Source organism: Euprymna scolopes, chromosome 21, assembly GCF_053919585.1.
Source record: "Euprymna scolopes isolate OS-2025 chromosome 21, ASM5391958v1, whole genome shotgun sequence".
In the NCBI taxonomy this organism is placed as follows: domain Eukaryota; kingdom Metazoa; phylum Mollusca; class Cephalopoda; order Sepiida; family Sepiolidae; genus Euprymna; species Euprymna scolopes.
The window spans coordinates 65,604,816-65,628,745 of NC_136502.1; the positions used below are offsets into that span (position 1 = coordinate 65,604,816).

The 23,930-nt window shown below is 32.9% G+C and overlaps 1 protein-coding gene across 3 annotated transcripts in view; it reads left to right on the forward strand.

Annotated features, from left to right (window-relative positions):
- LOC145242429 (tryptophan--tRNA ligase, cytoplasmic-like) overlaps positions 1-23,930 on the forward strand; it is a 276,721-nt gene that overhangs the window by 49,875 nt on the left and 202,916 nt on the right. Inside the window, exon 1 of one of the 3 annotated variants that reach the window (XM_080105487.1) lies at positions 15,183-15,228. The exons of the other annotated variants lie outside the window; for them this stretch is intronic. Within the exon in view, the coding sequence (XP_079961613.1) occupies positions 15,198-15,228 (31 nt within the window). The 5' untranslated portion in view covers positions 15,183-15,197. Of the gene's footprint in view, positions 1-15,182; positions 15,229-23,930 lie in introns of those variants that run through there. 3 annotated transcript variants of the gene reach the window in all.

Sequence of the window (23,930 nt, forward strand, 5' to 3'; positions counted from 1 at the left end):
GTCTAACGTAAACAAGTTTTTGATGAGCCATTCCATATAAGTTAACAAATTTACCGAATCTCCATTACTAAGGGTTACTATATTGTCCAATTTCTACTGTACATTCTTTAACCCTTATCCTCGAGTGGCCTCTTGGCCTTGATAAGTGGTGATGCCTATGTAAAAAAAAAAAAAAAAGTTTCATGGTTGGATTTTAAATTCTGAAAAAACAACATGTAGAGACATATATTCAATTTAAGAATTTATTGTTTGACAAAAGGAATATATAGAGGGGGTTATGTTAATTTCCTTAATCCATGGATTTTCAATAATGGCTCATATCATTGAAAGGGTTACTTCAAGTAATATCTATCAGGATTTTTCATCTGAATTCTATCAATGTCTTATCTCGCTTATATATGGATTCTCCTCATCAATTTTGGTGGATAAGGTTCCGCCACAACAACTAAGTTGCTCGGAAATCCACACAGATGATTTGTTTATAGTGGTGAAGGTTATGTGTAGAACCATCCACACTTTTTGGTATTATTGCTAACCTTTGTCGGTGCAGATAACTGCCACAGGACAAATTAGACAGTAGACTGCAGGTTTTTATGTAGGTTTTTACAATTTATATATATATATTTGCTTTGTACTAGCAAAGATACCTGCACTTTACACGTGACTTTGCTGTACATTTAGGTACCCACTTTGTGAGCATCCTTGCAAATAAGTGGATGTTGAAAGAGTAACAGTTACTTAAGGTGTTTAACATTTTGAAAATACTTTCTGAAGTGACTGAAATCCAATTATGAACATTAAAGCAAATAGATTATATCAAAGTTGACTCTATGAAAGTTTTATAACAATATATGTTATAGACAAAAATTAAAGTAGTAGCGTTTGTGTGTGTATGACCAAACCTGACATGATGATGGTCCCCCACTTAGACCAGTATGCCAGGTTTAGTCTGTAGGCGAGTATATATATACTTAGGCTATGGCCTGACCTTTACCTTGGAAAATGGTGTGTGCCATGTGTAGGTGGGAGACCATCATCATGCTTGGTTTGGTCATGATCAGTCCAATGATGTATATATACACACACATGAACGCTACTACTTTATATATATATCAAGGCAAATAAAAAAAAAATCTGTTCTTGGGGGTTTTAATAAAATTTGAATCTAACTATTTTTTATGTTTCTCTTACCTCTCTTTTCTCTTGTTATTTTTAAAATTAGTTTGCAAAAGTTCATTTGTTTCTGTTCAAATTCTGTAAAAGTACCATATTTTCACTCATGAAATTTAATAAAACAAATACATTAATTTCAGCCACCTAAATTATTGTGTGTTTGTTAAGATAATTGACAGATCGATTTTTAAATATGTGGTTTTAAGCCAAAGAAGCAGTACTTACTTAAGCGTCATGATGAAAATAGGGTATTTTTATGACCTAATCCAGCTAGTTTACCTCCTAAAAAGAAATAAAAATCTTTTTTTGTTGTCTAATTTGTTTCAATGACTTTTCAAGATAATATGAAAGAAGGAATTAAAAAAAAACAATAATAAAAAATTAACATTTTAGAGTTGGGGATCACTTTCTTTTATATATTTAACATAAAATGAGCACCCACTTCTTGGTCATGTAGCGGTAACCAGGTCATGTAATCGTTAGCATTTTTTCAAGTTTAGTGGCAGGAAGAGAGAACAGAGGAGGGCAGTCATAAGTTCCAAACGTTTTAAAAACACAAACACTTCAAATTTTAGGGTTTTTAAGATTTGCCTTGAACAGATCTTACCATAAAAAATTACTTAATTATTATTTCCTGATATTTATAAGGATGTTGACACAAAAAAAAACACCTCCTCCTTGTATCTTTTTGTTCTGTTTCAATTTTTTTCAACAGATTATTATCGATTAGAGTTGGACACTAATCTACCATATTATCAAAAAAAAAAAATAAATAAATTGATCCCCCATATTGGAACCATTTACGAAAACATGCACACCCCTTTTATAAAAAGGATTTTTCCTTTATTAATCTGAGGGAAATGACATTTAGACTTTAGATCAAACATGACCACCGTGAAAACCATGCGGAATACATTGGATAATCTCATTGCCTGTAGATTAATAAATGAAAATTCCTTCATATAAGAAGGCATGTTGTTTTGCTTAAAACAACAGTATTTACTTGTCATGTTGAAAATAGTAATATATTGCAAAATTACGAAAATTTCTAGAGTAGGAAATTATAGTAGTAGTAGGAAATTATTTAAATGCATGTTCTCGTCATTAGTTCCGGGCAACTGAGCACCCCTTACAAATATTGATTTTTAAAAAATTTGTTTTTGATAATATGGTAGATTAATGTCCAATCGATAATCCATTAAAAAAAGATAAAAAGAAAAAAGACATGGATGTGGGGGACCATAGGTCCTTTCTAGTTTTCTTTTTTTTGTGTTAACAGCCTTAAAAATATCAGGAAATAATGAATATTTAAAGGTAATATCTTGTTAAGGCCAAAAAAAGCGGAAATTTTGGCGTTATAAATTTTAAGGCCCCCGCCTTCCCCCAATGTTTGAAGTGTTTCTACACGTTTTTAAAATGTTTGGAACTTTTAAAAACTGTTGAAACATAATAGCTAAAAGTAGATTTTGGTTTCTTTTTAGGAGGTAAACTATGCTGGCTTAGGTCATAAAAATATACTGAAAATAGTAATATATCCAAAAATTACAAAAATTCATGGAGTGTAGAACAACTGCTATTGTGTTTTTAGTAAAAAAAAAAAAGAAAAAAAAAAAAAAAAAAAAAGAAAAAGGTCTTTTTTTATTGGCTAAAATAAAATGTCAGCCATTACTGTGATGAAAACGGAGATTCACAATCTTCAAGCTGTTCACATCTACAGAAAATACCATTCCTTCAATTTTCTGTAAAAATGAGTTTTAACTATAACTAATTTCCCACTCTTGGAATTTTTGTAATTTTGCAATATATTACTATTTTCAATATATTAGTACTGTTGTTTTAAGCAAAACTATATTTAAAAAAAAAAAAAAAACAATCTATCGATTCTATCTACCAAACACCAATTATTGCAAGTGAATTTCGTCATTAGCTGAAGTAGCTCACAATATATAGAAAGAGAGAGGCCCTTTTTGTACATCTCATAATTTGTTTGCTGACCAATGACGAATTGTACAAAAGGACCAAAAACTGATTAGTTAAAGGAAAACAACATCACTACTGAAAAAAAAAAAAAAAAAAATATATATATATATATAATAAATTTTTTTTTTTTTTACTTTTCTGTTTAGTCCACATTTTGATGTTTTCCTTCTTTTGAGATCTGCGGGGGTGCCCCAGGGTTCTATCCTTGGACCTCTATTGTTCCTGATATTCATAAATGACCTCCCCGACAAAATTGCCTCTGAGATGGGTATATATGCTGATGACACTACACTCTATGGCAGGCACGACAGGAAGACGAATGAACACATCTCTAAAGAAATGGCAGAAATACTAGAGGAAGACCTCCAATCTGTAGTGGAATGGGGACAAAAGTGGTTGGTCGCGTTCAATGCTGCCAAGACTAAACTAGTTTCATTCAATAATTACAAGAAACCCTCTCTACCACCCATAGCAATGGCCAACGACTCTTTATCTGAGAGTCCATCTTTCAAACTCCTTGGCCTAACGTTCACAGGAAACATGAGTTGGAACAATTACATTGAAGGCATTGCCAGGGCCGCTGCAAGAAAGGTGGGCTCTCTCTACCGTGCTAGAAAACTACTAACACCCGAAAGTATCTTGTACCTCTATAAGGCCACCATTCGCCCATGTATGGAGTATTGCTGCCACATCTGGGCTGGTGCATCTGCTACTAGTCTCTCGCTCCTTGACAAGGTTCAAAAGAGAGTCGCAAACCTGATAGGCCCTGAACTGTCATCTAAGCTTCAGCCTCTGTCCCATCGACGAAATGTTGCATCCCTCTGCCTTTTCTACAAGTATTTTATTGGTGAATGCTCTGACGAATTGCAATCACTTGTGCCCCCACGACGTGAGCACCTTCGACAAACCCGACAGGCTGCTAAATCCCACCCCCACACTGTAGAGATCCCTAGATGTAAAAGATCTTTTTACTCCAATAGTTTCTTTCCCAGAACCGCTAGACTCTGGAATTCCATTCCAGGTCCCTGCTTCCCCAACAGTACTGACGTGCAGAAGTTCAAGTGTAACGTGAACCGACATCTTGCTGCCCAAATCCCTACATAGTACCCCAGTAGTTGTTGCCCCTGATAGTAGCCCCCTACAACAAAGTGGCAATTTGCCTTGTTTGGGGTGAAAATGTAATAAAAAAAAAAAGAAAAAAAAAAAATTGAGACCTAAGAAAATATCAGTACTACATCATCAACGGCGAACACTTTCTAGTTTTACTGAACAGCCTAGATGTACTAAGATTATTTTTTGGTTGCTGTTCACTGTCCAGAAAAGAAAAAGATAAATTTTTACTTTTATCTGCAACTTGACACTCGCCTTTAAAATGACAACTTTTATAAGTTTTCGGGTGTGATGAAAATGAATATCACATTCAAATTTGGAGCTGACAAGTAGTTTTCTGGATATTAAGACATTTTTTTCGATGTGTTACTTAATATCAGTAACAGTTGCCATTCTTAACATGGAAAGAAAGGAGTGTTTTCTAACACACATGCAGTTGGGAAAAAACATAGCCGCATAAGAAAACCTAATGGATTACATTGGATAATAAAGGTTTTAATAACCAGAAGACTACTTGTTTGCCTCAAATTTAGATGTGATATTCGTTTTCAGCATACCCCAAAACCTTTAAAATCCTCATTTTCACGGTGAATGTTGAGTTCCTGTTAGGGGTATACTAATTAATCAGCAGGTAATTGGTAATCAGCCTAATCGGTCTAATCGGCCACTTTACTGATTAATCGGTAATTGGCCGATTAATTACTTTTCTCTTTCCTTTCCCAACCCCGTCGGTGGGGCATTAGAATACACCAACTGTCCCCCTGCAGAGAGTAAAAGCCTCTCAAAGGGGCCACCTGTTGGGCCATGGGTGGCGACCCGTAATGACTCAGAAAAGGATCCTGGTGGCTGAGCAACTGATATCTAGGGAAATTAAAGATATTAGTTACAACGCTCCACTTTGGCCTCGTACAAGGCTAGACGAGCGGTCAGATCCGATTAATTGGCTAGTTACGTCAAGCCCTAGTTTTCTATCAATTTCCTCTAAACCATAACAAATACAGTTCTACCCTGTACCACTATAAACTATATACATATTTTCCCCTCTTTTCCATGTGTTAGAAGGCGGTGGCTAGGGTCAAATGTGCCAAATGTATCATGACATGGCTGTATAGTGTCGGAAGTTACCACAAATGACTTGAATTAAAGGATTATGGGTCCTCATGGCTCCCATTTGGAACATGTATACTGTTTATGTAGCCCTGGCATGACAAGGCGAATGGGTTTCCCCCTTAACATGCCCCAATATTGGACTCCGAGGTGGGTGGGGAGCATAAACAATAAATTTTAAATATATATATATATATATATATATATGGCCAAGTCTAAAAACTCCAAGCGCCAACACGTCGATTTGGATAGTTCAGATAATGAACTACATCAAACATCCTCAAAATTTATTGTATTGGAATCCACCCAAGAAACCAAAATAACTGACTTATCACCGTTTATTATACATAAAATTATATCCGCATATATTACCTCCAAAAATGTAAAAACTTTAAAAAATAAAACCCTACTGGTGGAAGCGGTAAGAGAAAAACATGCCACTTTTCTCCTAGGAATGAAAACTTTCCACAACATAAATATCAAAACTTATCCACACAAGAATCTGAATACATTCAAAGGTGTAGTAAAATCGAAAGATCTCTCAATGTGCACTACTGAAGAGATAACAAAAAACTTAAAAACCAAGGAGTAATAAACGTTAAAAGAATTACAATAAAAAAAGAGAATCAGACTATACATACGAACACTTACATTATGCAGTTCGATAGACCCACTATCCCAAAAGAAATCAAAATTGGGTTCAACGTTGAAAAAGTTGAACCCTTTATACCAAACCCACTTTGGTGCTTTAAATGCGAGAAGTTTGGGCTCCATAAGGATGCATGTAGGGGACGAGCAGTGTGCGGCAGATGTGGCCAGAGAGATCCAGACCACACTGTCAATCTTGATTGCAAATGTGCAAATTGTGGAGAAAACCATCCTGCTTATGCTAGAGCATGCAGAATCTGGAAGAAAGAAAAAGAAGTAGTGTCAATAAAACATACCAAAAACATCTTCCTCGAAGCCAGGAAAATAGATGGATACATGAAGGAAAAGACGTACTCTCGTCATCTCAAGTTGTATATCATCCAACATCATTAACCAAGACTCCAAATATGAAATACTAATAAACAAATTGTTACAATTGGGACCAAATGACTGGCCCAAATTTATAAATGAAATCAAACCAAACATATCATCAAAAATTAATCATCCCATTAAATCATCAACTAATGTTACCAATAAAACAAATTCGCAACCAAAATCAGAACATCCAAGAAAACGAAGTCGATCAAAAAAAACCCCACAAAAATCACCAGTACGTCGTGCAGATGCTGAAAAAGACAAAACTAAGGAAAAACAAAATCAGTTAAAAGAAAGACCACACAGGTCACCAATACGTCTTCCCCGTGGTGAAAAAAAAAGCACACTTGAAAAACAAACAAAAAATACATCTATCAAAAAACAAAATAAAATAAAGAAATTCCGCAAATAGATTTACAGAAATAGAAGACATGGAAAACTGAAGTTACTCCTCAAACCCCCCCCCCAAAAAAATCCTCATGAATTACAAGAAAATCCAATGGAATTGCCGTGGATGGAAGGCAAATTACAATGAAATTTTATTGTTGCAAACCAAATTTAATCCTTTGGTTATTTATCTTCAAGAAACCTTCCTTAAGAATGAGGACAATTTGAATATAAAACACTATCAACAATATAACTACATTCATAATACAGGACTTAATAATGCTGTAACCCTTTTCCCCCTCCCATTGCAAAACCCAATCATATTCTGCAAGGCAGAGAACAAAAATGACAAAATCCACTATAAAACAACCAAATCAAAAGCTACGAACTAACAATTGAAAATACAAAGAGCTTGAAGAATAAAAATCTCATATAAAATAATTGGATACAACATCAAATACTATTCTCAAAATAACTGGATTTGGCATTAAATAACCCACAAAGGGTTGATGCCGTTAAAAAAAAAAATGTTCTTATTAAATTTAAACCATTTCATCATTGTCAAGCGTCTCATTAGAGAGCTTTGACACATTAATATAATAATTGCTAATTTAACTTAATATTTAAGTGTCTGGCCATTATTATGGCTTTTTGCCTTCATTAAATAAAATGACAAAATTCAAAGTACAATTTCCAATTCATAAATGAATATAATTAAACAATTAGATAAGAAAAATAGAATTACAAATCAACTCAAAAGTACAAATTATAATTCTTTAAGTGAATAACTATAATTTGAAGTTCTACACCCGCTGCTGCTCTATTTCCTCTTCTATTCTTGCTGCTTGCCTTCTCTGTTCTCATACTCTCCTCAGTATTTAAAAGTGACTATTTTTGGAAGTTGTAATGTAGAAACATTAGTATTTCTCTATTTTCAGGACACAGGTTGTTCTAAAGAGCCTCTCACACTCTGCAGTTGAAGGTGGGGCACTTAAATATTTTGAAACCACTTTACTCAGCAATGGGAAGGTCGCCTGTGTCTTCTCCCACCACTGAAATGAATGATCACACCTTGGGAGTAGTGATAAAGCTGCATAATGATCAAGTTCTTTTGTGTATTAAGCATAAGGAATTTACTTCTTTTGAGTTTAAATTGTGATTCTTGTTTTTCTGTTGTAATTGAAGTCTCCAGGTTTAACTCCGTTTCTACCTTTTAAGATTTGATTTGTTACTGTAAGTTTATTATAATCTAATTCATCAAACAGGCTTAAAAGAGAGACAGTATTACTTTTCTTTTATCTTCTTGACCCTCAACAGAGCTTAAAGAAATGTATCTTGCCGATCCTGCTCCATTATCATCAGTAGATGTAGAATCCAATTCCTCATAGTGTTGTCCATGTCATTCTTTTGAAATTTAAACTTGAATCTTGGATCTGGGAAAGTCAATAGTTTTAACAAAGATATAACATTTTTACTGAAAAAGTAGAGTAAAAAATGTGACAAAACGCATATGGTCTTAAAGAGGGCAAAAATATCCAAATGTGCAAGGCACAAAAATAGTCATAACTTCCTTAAAAATTTAAAAAGATTCTTTCTTAGCTCATCAAGCTCTTTCTATATATACCAATATTGCAATATTGTATATTGTTATTTCCATTGATTCATTGAATTGTTCCACAGTGGTAAGAATTCCACTAAAGTAAAATATATCATAATCAGATTGGACAGCTTTTGGAAGAACTAACCTCAAAGCTAAAATTGTAGGTATTATCATCGATATGGTTGAAGTTCTGTGACTTGCTTCTTTGGTAATTTCTTCAAATGGACTCCATAACTGAACAATTTTTTGAACAAATTCCCATTGATAAGTTGCTAAGGTAGAAATCTCATTAACAGCATACATTACAAGAGTTTTTTGTTGTTCTAAATTTCTTTTTAGTAGATAATATGTTGAATTCAACTGTGTGGTCATGTCTTGAATGAGTTTGTTTGTCCAAATTAAGCTGATCCTGTATTTCAGTTAATTTGCTAATTGTTAATGGAGAGTGATTAAAATGAGACTATATTTCTGTTAGTTGTAATAGTTGTCTTTAACAGTCTGTTAAGAAAATGAGTCCTTTATTAAGAGTTGCAATGTATGCATGAAGCATGATAGTTATTGTAAACCACATTTCCTGACATTAGCAACCATATTTGTTTTTGAATCCCGCAAGACTAAGAAAAATTTGAAGACTTATTCAAAGCATTGTGTAATTCTTCACTTATTCTTGCATCTGAATGTGCACCCGGGAATAGAAGCACAGCTCTGCACTTTTTAAAGTCATTTGAAAACCTGTCAAACTTAGAAAGGGAGTATTATTTGTAGCAGCTATCCAAATAACTGTAGTCAAAGAATTAAGAAATGATTGAATTTTTGTTTTTACTTTTGTAAATATATTGGGAATTATTTTTTAAGTGAAGTACTTTTTTGATGGAATATTGTAATTTGGACAAAGTTTTGCAATAAACTTATTAAATTACAGAATATGGTTGTATATTAACAGCAATCATTTCTCTTATTAAATAATGGATCTCTTGTGACCTGTGGTCATTAATATACCAAACTTTCTTTTTGGCCAATATTGATTCTATAGTAGTTTGATGTTTCACTGGAGGCTCATAGTTGCTGTCACTTGTTCCTGAAATGTCTTTCCCTGAATATTCATTGTTTTCTCATCTTCAACTTTTGCTTCTTTTGAACGAACCTTTCTAAGATGGTTTAACATATTAGTCGTAAAATGTTTTGCTGATTTGCCACTCTTTACTGTGATCGTTTGACATAACTTGCAAGCAACTGTATTCTTATTCTTGGGATTGATATCAAAATATTTCCAGCAGAAACTGGTTGCCATATAAGTAATCTAAATATGTAAAAAATTAACTAAATATTGATATATTTAGTTAATTTTTTACATATTTAGATTACTTATGTCTGATATCTAATTAGTAATTTATCTTAATAAAATATACATTATCTAAACAAGAAAAACAAAAATATATATGTAATGGTAACAAGAGTCTGAAAATGAGAAACAATAGTATGGTTGATGAAGAGTGCTTTATTTTCGGTTTGCACATCGTTGCAATTTACTGTACAATTCCTCAATATGAAAACTGAAAGATGGAGTAATAATTTTCTTTGACAGTGAAGTGCAAAATAATTAATTGTTAATTTGATAGGAAGAGAAGGAAAATTTTCAGGATCAAGTAAAGATTAGATACCCCGTAGCAGACAGCAAAGATAGGCGAACATTTCAAGGGACACCGGTTGTTCGACCATGACATTGCCGTTGGTTGTTTGTAAATAGATCAAATAGCAGACATGTTCGAATGTTTACAAGCAAGATTTTTTAAAAATATATTTACAAAACTTCTAAAGATTTAAAAGAAAAAATATATATTTACAAAACATTTTCTTTAATATTAAATATTTACAAAACTTTTAAGGATTAAAAAAAAAATTTTTCTGTTTACACAAAACTTTTTAGTAACAAAACGAATGTAAATTTAACAAAATATATTAAAATAAATGGGTGTCTTTCTGAGTGCGTTTTTTTTTTTTTTTAATATATTTACAGAACTTTAATAAAATAATATAATTATAATAAAAATAAAAAGAATGAACTATATTAATTTGCAAAACATTAGAAACTAAAAAGTTTGGACGCTAAACTTATTTGCACTTAATTTCTCTTCATGGAGAGTAAGCAAATAGCAATTTAAAAAAAAATTTTTTTTTTTTTTTAAATAAAAATTATAAAAAGATTTGTACTACACTTCATCTTTATAAAAATAAGTTATAAAATATATACTTGTGAAAATCTCGATTGTTTATACTTGTGATTTTATTATGCATAAAAATTGCCTCGGTCTAGAAGGATCTCTCCTTCACTGGTCCACCTGCCCCAGGTTTATACTGTGCTGGGGGCCCAGTGTAGTATAAACACCCCCAAAACCACCCCGTGTTAAGAACGACTTTCGGAATAAACACCTCCCAACCTCCCCATGTTAAGAATGTTTTTGAGGTTGGGGGTGTTTATTGCGAAAGCCGTTCTTAACATAGGGAGGTTGGAGTGTTTATAATATGCACATACTAAAAATTTGCCATTTATTTATATTATTATTATTAATAGTTTTATTAAAAAGTTCTGTAAATATATAAAAAGAATGCACTTAGAAAGACACCCATTTATTTAAATATATTTTGTTTAAATACGTTTGTTTTATTACTTATGTTAAAGTTTTGTGTAAATAGAAAAGTTTTTTTTTTTTTTTTTTTTAATCCTTAAGTTTTGTAAATATTGAATATTAAAGAAAATGCTTTGTAAATATGTATATTTTTTTAAAAATCTTTAAAAGTTTTGTAAATATATTTAAAAAAATCTTGCTCACGAACATTCGAATGTCTGCTATTTGACGCAATGTCAAGGTCGAACAACCAGTGTCACTTGAAATGTTTGCCTATCTTTGTCGTCTGCTATGGGGTATCTAATCTTTACTTATCCAATTTTCCATGTGCTTACATCTATTTACCTCGAATTCAGTGCAGTTGGAAAAGTCTGCGTATTAACAGCATGCCATGCCTGTTATTTGATAATATGGTGTAGACGATACATGTCTCTTTGATAAATTTTTACTGGCAAGCTAAAAAAGGAGTTAATTTAAAATAATAATAGTATCATTTATGACAACAAAATTTGCTGATTAATCGGCATTAGAAAACTGATCAGCTGATTATCAAAAATTGATTAATTGGTAATCGGTACATCGCTAGTTATTGTTAATATAAAAAATACCAAAATGAAAGAAAAGTACAGAAATAAATTTGATTTATGTACCAGACAAACATGTCACATTCTAAAAATCATGTAAATTAAAAAAGAAAAAAAGTTTTTATTCAAATAAAAAAATTTTCAAAACATATTAAAGTTTTTTTTTCTTTTTTTTTTTTTCCAGTAATATCATCTACTAGATTCATATTTATTATGTAGTTTAGATTTAATTTTATTTAATATTAGCCTGGGTGCCCGGCATTGCCTGGGTGTTTGTAGGTGTGTGTTGAGCAAAAAAAAAAAAAAAAAAAGTGGTAGTAGGCAGACAGCACAAAAGTGGAAAAGAAAGTGAAAGAAAATCTGCCGTCTTACTGCTATGCCATGACACAACCGGAAGTGTAAAGTGTTCAAATTTAACGCAGTCAATCTACAAACAAAAGATGACTTGCAAAAATGGCGTTGCTTTTAAACCTCCTATGAAAGCAAATTAGACATGAGGTCGTTTTTAATGTGGGGAGAAAAGCAGCTCCCCCAAAAAGGAGGCACTCTGACAGTATCCAAATAAATAGTAATTGTCTTCATATGAAGGGTTTCCCCTACATTGACCAAGGACCAATTACATAAGATACTATCTGGCTGGAAGGTCAGGCGGTTGCGTTCCAATAGTTTTTCACTTTATTTATACAAAAAGACAAACAGCAGAGACAACCGCACGGTAGAAATTTTGTTTAACTTGATCAAAAAAAAAGATAGACAATGTCCGTTCGCGAATCTGAGATATTACGATCTGGGAAGTATCGAAAACTTCTCACAGAATCTAACCGATACGAGAACCTTCGGTCAAAACACTTTTTGTGGACATACACAAACGCTCGCACTCATTTTGCCCTTTATATAATAGACGAGTGGGGGTACCCGGTGTTGCCTGAGTGTTTAGAAGTGTGTGTGCTCGGGCGGGGGGTGGGTAGGGATAAATCAAAACAAAAGAATAAGCGAAGTAATAACTCTATTTAAATATTATATAAAAAGAAACAATGTTAAAACTTCTTAAAAAAATCGTTGCCCAGGTTTTTGTGTCGGGAGAGGGGAGTTTAAAAAAAAGTTTTGGTAGGTAGATAGGATTGAACCCGAAGCGAAGTTGTAAAATAAAGTGTGAAAAAAACGTGACACATTAACCGCTCGACCAGCAAGAAAGAGTAACTAAAACATGTTTGAATTTATTTAAGTATTAAGAACTGACAGGTTCCCACACTTAATGACTTAATAAGGTCAAATATTAGTAGCGGAGTTAAATTTTACTGCAGGGCAGTTTTTAATGAGGTCAAATAGAAGTTACTGCGGGGAAGTTTTTTTGAGTTTGTTTACCCAACTTTGGCTGGTTTTGTTTCCCCAAGATGTTGGGGGGAAACCAGCTCCCCATAAGAAGGGGATTGTTCAAATTGAATAGCAATTGTCTGATATAAGGAGAAACTCTGCATTAATCAAAGCTGATTGCTTTCTGGACGTTTGCGGGGAACAATGCCAGCTTAAAATTAGTTTTGCTTTTATACGAAAAAGCTGAATCAACACGCGGCGATCGAAAAAAATCTCGAAAATAGTGTGTAAAAGTCGGGCAAATTAAAGATAGACTTGACCCCAGTTCTTAAGGCGTAGATATTATGATTTAGACAGCATATAAAATTTTAAGGAGTGAGCTGACCGATCGTCCCCCAGAAAAAAGCCTTTTGCGGACATACACAAAAAGTGCACACACTAACACACATTTTGCCTTTTTTATATATAGAAGATATGTAAAATATTCATATTTTTGGTACTTAAGTTAACATTCATTAATTTCTGTAAAAAAAATCATATTTTCAGAACTGTTAACATATCTAAAAAATTCATGCAAGTAAATAAACATTTATTTAAAAAAATCGGTTTAGAGATATTCTTATTTTTTAAGAAAATATTGGAATGAAACAAAAAAACCTCCAAACTTGCGGCATTTTTCAGTGTCGATGCCAAATAGACAGTGGTAGCCTATTTCCTATTAAGTGTCACAGCGCAGTGACTCAAATGAGTTCATATGTGTTATTGCCAAACATTTTTCTGTATTGTCATTTAATTAGGTTGAATTTTGAGCAAGCACCTTTTCTAGTATTGTTAATTTACAGATCGTACTGAAATAGTGTTATTCAGAAAGCCATGGGGAGGGGGGCTTAACTTTTTCTTTTTTTTTTTTTTTACATAGGCATCACCACTTATCAAGGCCAAGAGGCCACTCGAGGATAAGGGTTAAAGAATGTACAATAGAAATTGGACAATATAGTAACCCTTAGTAATGGAGATTCGGTAAATTTGTTAACTTATATGGAATGGCTCATCAAAAACTTGTTTACGTTAAACTTGAAGACAACCATATTGTAGTCAGCTGGAAAGCAGAAAAACGGAAGACAATTCCATAGGCGTGCAGTTCTAAGAAAGAAGCTTTGCTCATGGAATCTATGCTAAGGTTTAGGCACAGATAAAGAGTGGGGGAAACTAGTGATAGTGTTTTCTGCTAGACGGGTGTTTCTTGTGAAAGTTTGGCGAGGGTGGACCATAGAATGGAGCTCAGTCAAGCACCTGCCATGAAAATAACGATAAAGCAGAGACAAACTCGTAACATCTCTTCTGTGAGAAAGAGGTTGCAGGGAAGAGAAAAGGACATCTCCCACAAGGTTACAAAGTCTATTTTGAACTCTATCAAGGCAGGATAAGTCCTTTCTAGCAGCTCCTGCCCAGATGTGGCAACAGTACTCCATTCTTGGACGTACCTGGCTCTTCTATAGATAGAGAACTGCATCAGCAGTGAGATATCTACTGGATCCATAGAAGGATCCCACCATTTTTCCAGCGGCCTTGGCAATGGATTTAATGTATGTGTTCCATTTCAGATCAGGAGTTAAAGGTCAAGCCCAGAAGCTTGTCAAAACATGAGGCCTCCCCAAGACGAGAGCCATCCATTTCAATTGATACCAGATGGTGTAAAGATAAAAGCTTGGTTTTAGATGCATTAAAAGTAACCAGCCACTCCTTTCCCCATTGTACCACGTGCTCAAGATCAGAGGAGAGAGAATCAGAGAGAACTTGGTCGTTTACTGTCTTAGATGTGCTACCATAGATAGTAGTGTCATCAGCATAAATTTCTACGAATGATGTATGGATGTGATTTGGAAGATCATTAATGTAGATCAGGAAGAGAGTTGGACCCAGGATGGATCCCTGAGGGTCTCCTGCATTAATACTAAGAGCTTCTGATTTCTGCCCATCAACCACAACTCTTATGAACCTATCAGAGAGAAATGATTTAATAATTGAGAAGACATTTCCAGCTCCACCATAGCTGAAGATCTTGTAAAGTAATCCTTTATGCCATACTCTATCAAAGGCCTTTGATATATTAAGAGCAATTGCCCTAGAAAGGTAGCCTCCGCCGAGAGATTCGCTAATCCTATGAGATATAACTGTAAGCACATCTGCTGTAGATCTAGCAGAACGGAAACCATATTGCGTGTCCCTGGCTGAATCACCTGATTGGATATGCTTGTACATAAATACAAGCCCTCAGTCCAGCTCAATCTGATGTCTGTCTTGTGCATGAGCTGGACCCTTGGTAAGTGTTGCTGCTATTATTATTATTGTTGTTGTTGTTGTGTGTTATTGACTAACACAGTTCTTTTGATTATTCTACAGTCCCTAAGAAGATTATTTTGCTAAGATGGTTCATTACTTCTCTATTTAACACAGATTCCATTAACTTATTCATAATGTAGCAATACACATGAAAAAATTGAAATAGCTTGAAATATTTCAATATTGGTATGCATAGAAAAAGCTTGATGAGCTAAGAAAGAATCTTTTTAAATTTTTAAACTCTGATTAAAATTAAGGAAGTTATGACTATTTTTGTGCCTCACACGTTTGGATATTTTTCCCTCTTTAAGACCATATGCGTTTCGTCACATTTTTTACACTACTTTTTCAGTAAAAATGTTATATCTTTGTTAAAACACAAGACTAAGAAATGAAATTTACCATATAAGTGTATTTTTGTACAAGGAATCAGAATATGCAACTGAAAATCTCCCAAAGTTTATGGTTTCCAAATAATCTGCAGTAAATGTGCATAAATATGCAGCAATTCCTTAAAAATGCCATGTATCCATAAACAGAAAAGAAGTTGGAGAACTCAAAGTTGAATTGTAATGTGCTTTATGTACAAAAAACTTAAATCTAAACATAAGACCATTTAAAAATGAATATATTGCAATATTTCTTTGGTATTATTGTAGATTAACACCTTCTGTTTAAACCCACTCAACTCCTTTTGACCACCCCTCCAAAATGTGATTCTACCTTTTTAGGAAATTATGTATAAAATGCCATGAAAAACTTTAATGAAAGATAAATAAATTATTTTAGAATTGAATGTAAAATATTATAGCATTTTAGGGCAGTTAACTTTTTTTTTTTCTATTGGAAAATGTGCATGCTTTTCTTTTTTTTTTTTTTTTTTTTTTTAAGATGATTATGTGTAGTTTTAAAAGGGTTTCTATGCAATGAGAATATGGGGAGGGTTGCCATTCGGACTTTGAATTAATTGTAGGGCTAAGGAAAATTATGTGTGAACATACTGAAAACTTGACAGAGACAAAGCTAACAAAAACAATATTAGAGGGGGGAGCGGTTAGTTTCACAAAAATTTAATGTAAAATAATTCACCATTTCCTGGCCATTCTAGCATTTTAGGACAGTTAACCAATTTATTTTTATGTGTATTTTTCTTTAAGGAAGGATCTATTGTTTGTTTGTTTGTTTTAGATGCTTGTATGTGGCTTACAGAGGTATTTTGTTGGGGGGGGGGCTTGCCACTCGAACTTAGTATTATTGTTAGGGTTAAAGAGTGTTTTAGGAATACGAACCGTTACTTCATTTTTGTTTTTTGTCCTAACTGCAAAATGCCGTTTCCATTTCAAATAAATATTTTACAGAAAGTTATATATATGTATGTGTGTGTGTATTCAACAGGTAAATAAGTCAGCAAATATTATATTTAGTTTTAATTTAATAAGAAACTGCGTTGCGAAATTTCAAAGAAAATTCCATAAATGTTGATTTCTATTTTCGAGGTTGAAGGTGTTAATTCCATAGGCCGTTGTTACTACGCTGGAGCAGGTTGTAAAAATATCTTTCGCTTAATAAGTAGAAAAAAAGAATAACGAAATAAAAAGCTTCCTAATTGTAGTTTGATGTGTTTTCTTTTAAAATTTCAAGAATATTGATATAGATTTTGAGGGTTTGTATTACTATACACATAGATTCGAAAAAGTTGTTAAAAAAAACATATATATAACAAATAAATGTTATCAAAAGCAAGTTACTTTTCTACCTAACTGGATAATTTTTTAGTGTTTTTATTTAATGTAACATGTTTATTCAGCTTGAAAACAGTGTTTACCGATGTTTTGGAAAATTTAAAATGGCACCCGACTCTTGAAACGGTAAGTTTGGGGAAAAGAGTTAAAAATAAAAAAGTAGACAAAATACTGCTAGACTCTCGCTCAATATATGTTACTGTGACATAGGCTGACATATATTCGGTGAGTTTTTAACAGTATTTTGTATAGTTTTTTTAATTTTTAACTCCTTTTCTCAAACTTACCGTGTCAAAGAGAGTCGGGCCGGGCGCCATTTTTAATTTTCCAATACATCGGTAAACACTGTACGTTTTTCGAGCTGAATAAACATGTTACATTAAATAAAAACACTAGAAAATTATCCAGTTAGGTAGAAAAGTAACTTATCTTGCCTTTGATAACATTTATTTGTTATATATTTGTTTTTTGACAACTTTTTCGAATCTATGTATAAACGAGATTTTGATACTTATTTTGATTTTGAAAAAAAAACATTTGTGGCTGTTCGCAGTAAAACATTGTTTTAATTCGCTATTCAAAACTAATTTAAAGAATAAAAGTGCATGCAAGCTATATATCTACAAAAGTTTATTTTGTTTTTTTAACCATGTTTTTAAATTTGACGAGAAATGTGAGAAATTGCAACAGATTCATAATGCCGAATTGGTTGGGATTGTTGTTATTATACATTCTGAAAACCGAATAGTTCTAAACTAATGTTATTCTGATAACAAAATAGCTCTAATTAAACATAAGAACATTTATATTCATATTTTCATGTTTTTCTTAATTCGTTCTGGAATAAAAATTAAAGAACGTGTGTTGTTTACACTGTGCTATCGCTGATTCTACAGGCTGGAGCTGCTGCTGCTGCTTCTAGTAATACTAACTTCATTTGACCAAATTCGAGAAATAGAAACAATTTTTTTTTCGGGTAGGTCCTTTTAAATTATCAATTACCGCGGTCCTACTCAACATAAAATAATACTTTTAATTGATAAAGATAGTAAAAAGATTGATTTACTTACTACTGGGTGTCCGAAGAATTTTTTTTTTTCAAAATGTTCGATACTCGTCATATTAAAGTCTTATTTTTAACACAACAAAAAAAGAAATGGTCAAAAATATTTCGGACACTTGACAGTATTAAGATTAACACCTCTACTGATTGGTTCCCAAATTTCATGATGAAATTCTTCATACAATCACAGTACGGACCTTTAGAAAACAGGGGGGGTCATTACAAAACCTTACCGAAAACGCCATTTTATGACGTTCACATTTTTATCACTTTATTTGCTTAAAACTCTTAAAATATATAATGTACATTCATATTTATTAATTCATTTGAAAGTATATTCATTTCCGAACAAAACAGTAGTAATTTGAAGACTTGAAGTGCTTTGGTTTAAAAAATATGGCTATTTTAGTAGAACTACCTTAAAATCTGTGATTATCCAAAGCGTTTTTTCGTCCGTGTGTATTACTACATAATGCACAGGAGACTTATTGGCCTGTACTGTGAGGGAGATGAGCGGTCACCTGAATTCTTAAATACAGGGCATACTGATGAGATTTTCCAGGGTGACTGGAAGCAATTCTCCTTAAGACAACGTTTAAACAGTTTTGTAAGTATGGGCGCAAGTTCTGGTTGAAGTTTTTTGAGTACTATAATTGGAATACCATCAGGGCCGGTTGCTTTACTGGAATCAAAGTTTTTGATTAGCTTGGCAACATCACGTACAGATATTTGTATATCACATAGCATGTTTTCTGATACGAGGAAATATTGGGGGTTGGCGGCCTTGGTCGCAAAGGTTAGAATTAGCTGCAAAGTTCTTGGCAAAGAGTTTGGCTTTGTCTGATGCTGACGAGATTACCTCAGGTCCATTTATGAGAGTTTGGATAGAGCACATGCTTCTGTTCAGGATTCTGTTTGCTATTTGCCAAAACTGGTGGGAACCAAGCCACTGCTCAGCTACTTTGGACTTGATGGACTGAGCATACAATTCTCTTGCGTTCTTTATTACTTTTTTACAATGGTTGCTGGCAGTCCTGAAAGCGGCTTTAGTCTCAGTACATCTATTACGTTGGAAGCAATGGAAAAAGTGATTTCTATGCGCCATGGAGAGAACCACGGCTGGCTGTTAGTTTTTTGCTGGAATTTTTCGAGGGTATGAAACGGTCTATGCCTACAATTAATCATTCTGTCAGGTCTGATACTATAGACGACACATCCTTTTTAAACATGAAATGCAGAGGTAGATCTGATATAAATGTGCGGAAGCTATCCCAGTCAGCCATAGAGTATCGATATACTGTACGATGGAGAGGTACATCTAGGGACTTATTACATTTCATTTTTATCTTAATTGATACAACAGTGGTCGGAAGATCCAAGTGGAGACAGAACAGAAGCTGAACACAGTTCAGGGCAAGTTGTGAGAAAGAGGTCTAGGAGACTTGCATACTTGCTGTCAGTATCGGGAACACGGGTGGGTTCGTGAACAATCTGAGTGAGGTCATAAGCAATGGAGAAATCATGACCGAACCTCTCCTCATCATCGGTCTTGTTTGAGTGAGTTAACCATTCCACATTGTGAACATTGAAGTCTTCACAGACATGAATATTAGCTGAAGTCAAAATTAATGGTTTCCAAATAATTTATAGTAAGTGCACAAATATGCTGCAATATCTGAAAAATATCATGTATTCATTGTTTAATTTGTTGGAGAACTCAGTTGTAATACATTTTATGTACAAAAAACTGAAATCTAATACTAGGTCAGTCTTAAAATGAATGGATTTGCAAGATTTCTTGGGTTTTATTGTAGATGAAGAAAAATTTCTATTTTATTATAAACCAACCCAAATATATAAGATTCTCACATTTTTTAAGCAATTTGCATATGAACACACTGAAAAACTTGGCAAAAAGAAAAAAAAAACGAAATTATTTTCGAATTTAAAGTGGAGGATCAGTTTCACATAAATTCTAACATAAATTTCTCGAAGGAGAGAGGCTCATAAAATTTCCCAGAGACTCCTTGAAATCAAATTTGTGCATCTCAGATGTCACTAAATTAGAACGTTATCATCACTGGATATTTACCCCCCCCCCATCCTCCGCTCCCGAAGGATATACTGTAAAATAAACGAATCAATGAATAATTTTTTAAGTTATGTTTTAATATTAATTATTCCAAAAGCGTTGATATGCAACAAACCAATCCAGAATCATGTGCAATAGATATTGTGTTAAAATATTTTAAGAGTCCCTATGCTATAATTGAACAGTATGTATTATTTCAAACTGATACATGATTGACAGCAAAAGCATCAGTGAAAAATTTGAGGACACTTAAAAGTTAGGTCATGTACATTTGATAGCCATGTTTATTTGGTACACCTCATTTGTTACTGTTGGTTACTTTGATTGCATTGCCAACATGGTAATTAACTTGCTAAAGATAAATAGTTGCTCTTCTACCATGATAGTCTCAAGTTTCTTTTTCTAATTTAGTTGTTCTCTTTTGGTTAATTCCTTTATTTCAAATTATATTTTTAACTCATTAGTCATGTAGCTTTATGAAATTCAAATTGAAGAGTATATCTGAAATCAGAATTTGAACTTTCATATGATACTAATATAATTGAAAACTAGACATACCCTTGTTACATATAGGAGTTTGAAATGTCAGGTTTCTGTGTATATACATAACTATATATCAATTTGTATATTGATCATCTAGTGATTATGTCAACATGTGTATAATATTTAAACAACTGTTTACAAGACTGCAAATATTGAAAGGGACAATACCCTGTTGTCCGATAGGTTCTATTCAGCTGGATTTTGGTTCACCTGTGTTCACCATCAGACCTTGAATAAAGATCTTCAACTTTACCGAAGAAAAAAACCAACACAAATCATCAATAAAATAATATTTACACTTCTTTATTCTCGGGAGTCCTTTTCTTCTCGAAGTTGCAAGCACCGTTCTTATTCGCATTTCCAGTCTGTTGGATCCAACCTGCTTCCTGGTCGTTTGGAAATCCAACTTCTCTTATCAGTTCCAAAAACTGAACTGCTAACTCAATCTCCACATCTCATTCTAAGATCCATATTATCTTAAGTGACCTTTACGTTAAACTGCTAGAGGTCAAATTTATTTTTGAATTATTGTTATAAATTTAGTTGTTCTAAAACCTATTTTGTTTATACTATTTCTCTAAACATCATTTTAGTTTATATTTATGTAAACACTAGCAGGGCTACCCGGCGTTGCTTAGGACCATATAAGCAATGAGAAAATTGAAGTTGATTTTGAATATAATTGTTATTCTTTGGAGAGAGGAATTTTTCATGTGTATGCCTCATTTGCTATTTCGAGCAAAATAATATTTTACCTACCCTAACCCTAACCTACCCTAGGACAGCTATTACGCATGAAATAAGGTAATTTACAGAATGTATATGAAATAATTTTACCTTTTTGGACGGGTAATTTACAACACATATTTAAGATATGTTTACCTAACTCCAGATGGGTAATTTATATACATATATGAAACAATTTAACATACTCTCGACAGGTATTGTACAACATATATGAAATCATTTCTCTTCCCACCAAGGTTACCATAATTTTAAGAAAATTGAAATCATTTTTAGAAGTTGGATCATTAGGATTTTCAATTTAATACATAAATACATTGTGTTTGTTAATGGGTTCGCAACCTTTGCTTCATCATAAATTTCAACATTACTGCGTTTCTTTCCTCCCTCATTATCGGCACTTATTGTAAGATAAATTGTCATTTTTGGAAGATGTCTCAGCAGGATTTTAAAATTAATGCATAAATACATTGACACAGTTAAGTGATTAGACAACCCTTGCTTCATTATCAAATTCCACATTACTCTGTTTCATTTTTTCCCCACTATTGACAACAAAATCTTTTGGAAAAAAGACGTCTTTTTCGGAAGATTACTCAGCAGGCTTTACAAACAAATAAACAAATATGTTGAGAAGCTTTGTGATTAGGCAACCCTTGCTTCACTACAAAATTCCGCATTACTGTGTTCTTTCCCTCCCTACTACTGACACCATCATTTTAAGTAAAAAAATGCATTGACGCAAATGATCATTATGCAACTTTTACTTTACTACAATTTTCAATATTAATATAGTTCTCCCTCCTTACTGCCACAACCACCAACAACACATTAGTAAGAGAAACGATGTCATTTCCGGAATATGATTCCATAGTTATTCCATGTTATTGGAACATGACATTGTGGGAGATTGCATAGTGACCCCAAAATGGACATTACTCTCTCCAGCCCCACCCCAAAAGTGAAGGTTTGTTAATTCATAGAAAACTCCAGAACACGTTAAAAAGCAACATACTCATGTCTTTCTACTCACCACTATAACTGTGACGTCATTCCCCGAAGTTAACAGTGAAAATTCAGAAAAATATTGTTGATCACCTACAGAAACTGATAAATTGTCTGGGCTAATTATTTCATTACAAACACCAATAAACTCGCATTTCATTATTTTTTAAAATTCTTTGATATGTTGCTAATTTCGACAAAAATTTTTTAATAATTTTAACCCACATCGCCCCCCTCTCTTATGAAAAATAACACTGATGTATTGTCTGGGTTGATTATTTCATTACAAACACACCAATCAACTCACATTTCATCATTTTTCATAATTCTTGGATATGTTACTAATTTCGACATTTTTTATGATTTTAGCCCACACTATGCCCCCCCCCCCTTACGAAAATAATAACTTTGATCTATTATCTGGGTTTATTATTTCATTACAAACACACCAATCGATTAATTCACATTTCATCATTTTTGATAATTCTTGGATATGTTACTAATTTCGAGAATCATTTTTTATAATTGTAACCCACATTAACGCCCCCCCCCCCCCGGTTCGAAAAATATAACTTTGATATATTGTCCAGGCCGATTATTTGATTACAAACGCACCAATCAATTAACATTTTATCATTTTTCATAGTTCCTGGATATGTTACTAATTTCGACAATCATTTTTCATAATTTTAACCTACATTATCACCCCCCCCCCCATTACAAAAATAACTTTGATATACTGTCTGGGCCGATTAATTCATGACAAACACACCAATCAATGAATTCACATTTCATCATTTTTTATAATTCTTGACAACCATTTTTTTTATAATTTTGACCTACATTATCGTCAACCCCTTATGAAAATAATAATTTTGATATATTGTTTAGGCTGATCACCAATCAATTAATTCACATTTCATCATTTTTCATAATTCTTGGATATGTTACTAATTTTGAATCATTTTTTATAATTTTAACCTACATTAACGTCCCCCCCCCCCTTACGGAAAATATAACTTTGATATATTGTCTGGGCCGATTATTTAATAGAAATGCATCTATCAATTAACATTTTATCATTTTTCATAATTTCTGGATATGTTACTAATTTCGACAATCATATTTCATAATTCTAACCCACAGTATGCCCCCCCCGCCCTGTACGAAAATAACTTTGATATATTGTTTGAGTTTATTATTTTATTACAAACGCACTAATCAATTAACTCATATTTCATCATTTTTCATAATTCTTGGATATGTTACTAATTTAGACAATCATTTTTCATAATTTTAACCCACATTATCGCCCCCCCCTTACGAAAATAATAACTATGTAATAATGTCTGTTAAAAATATACATGAAATAAAGTAATGTTTAAATTGTAAACTGTTTCAGCCATTTCCGGTACTGACTTCTTATCCTCCACCCACTGTTAAAAATATACATTAAATAAATTAATGTCTAAAACGTAAAATGTTGCAGCCAT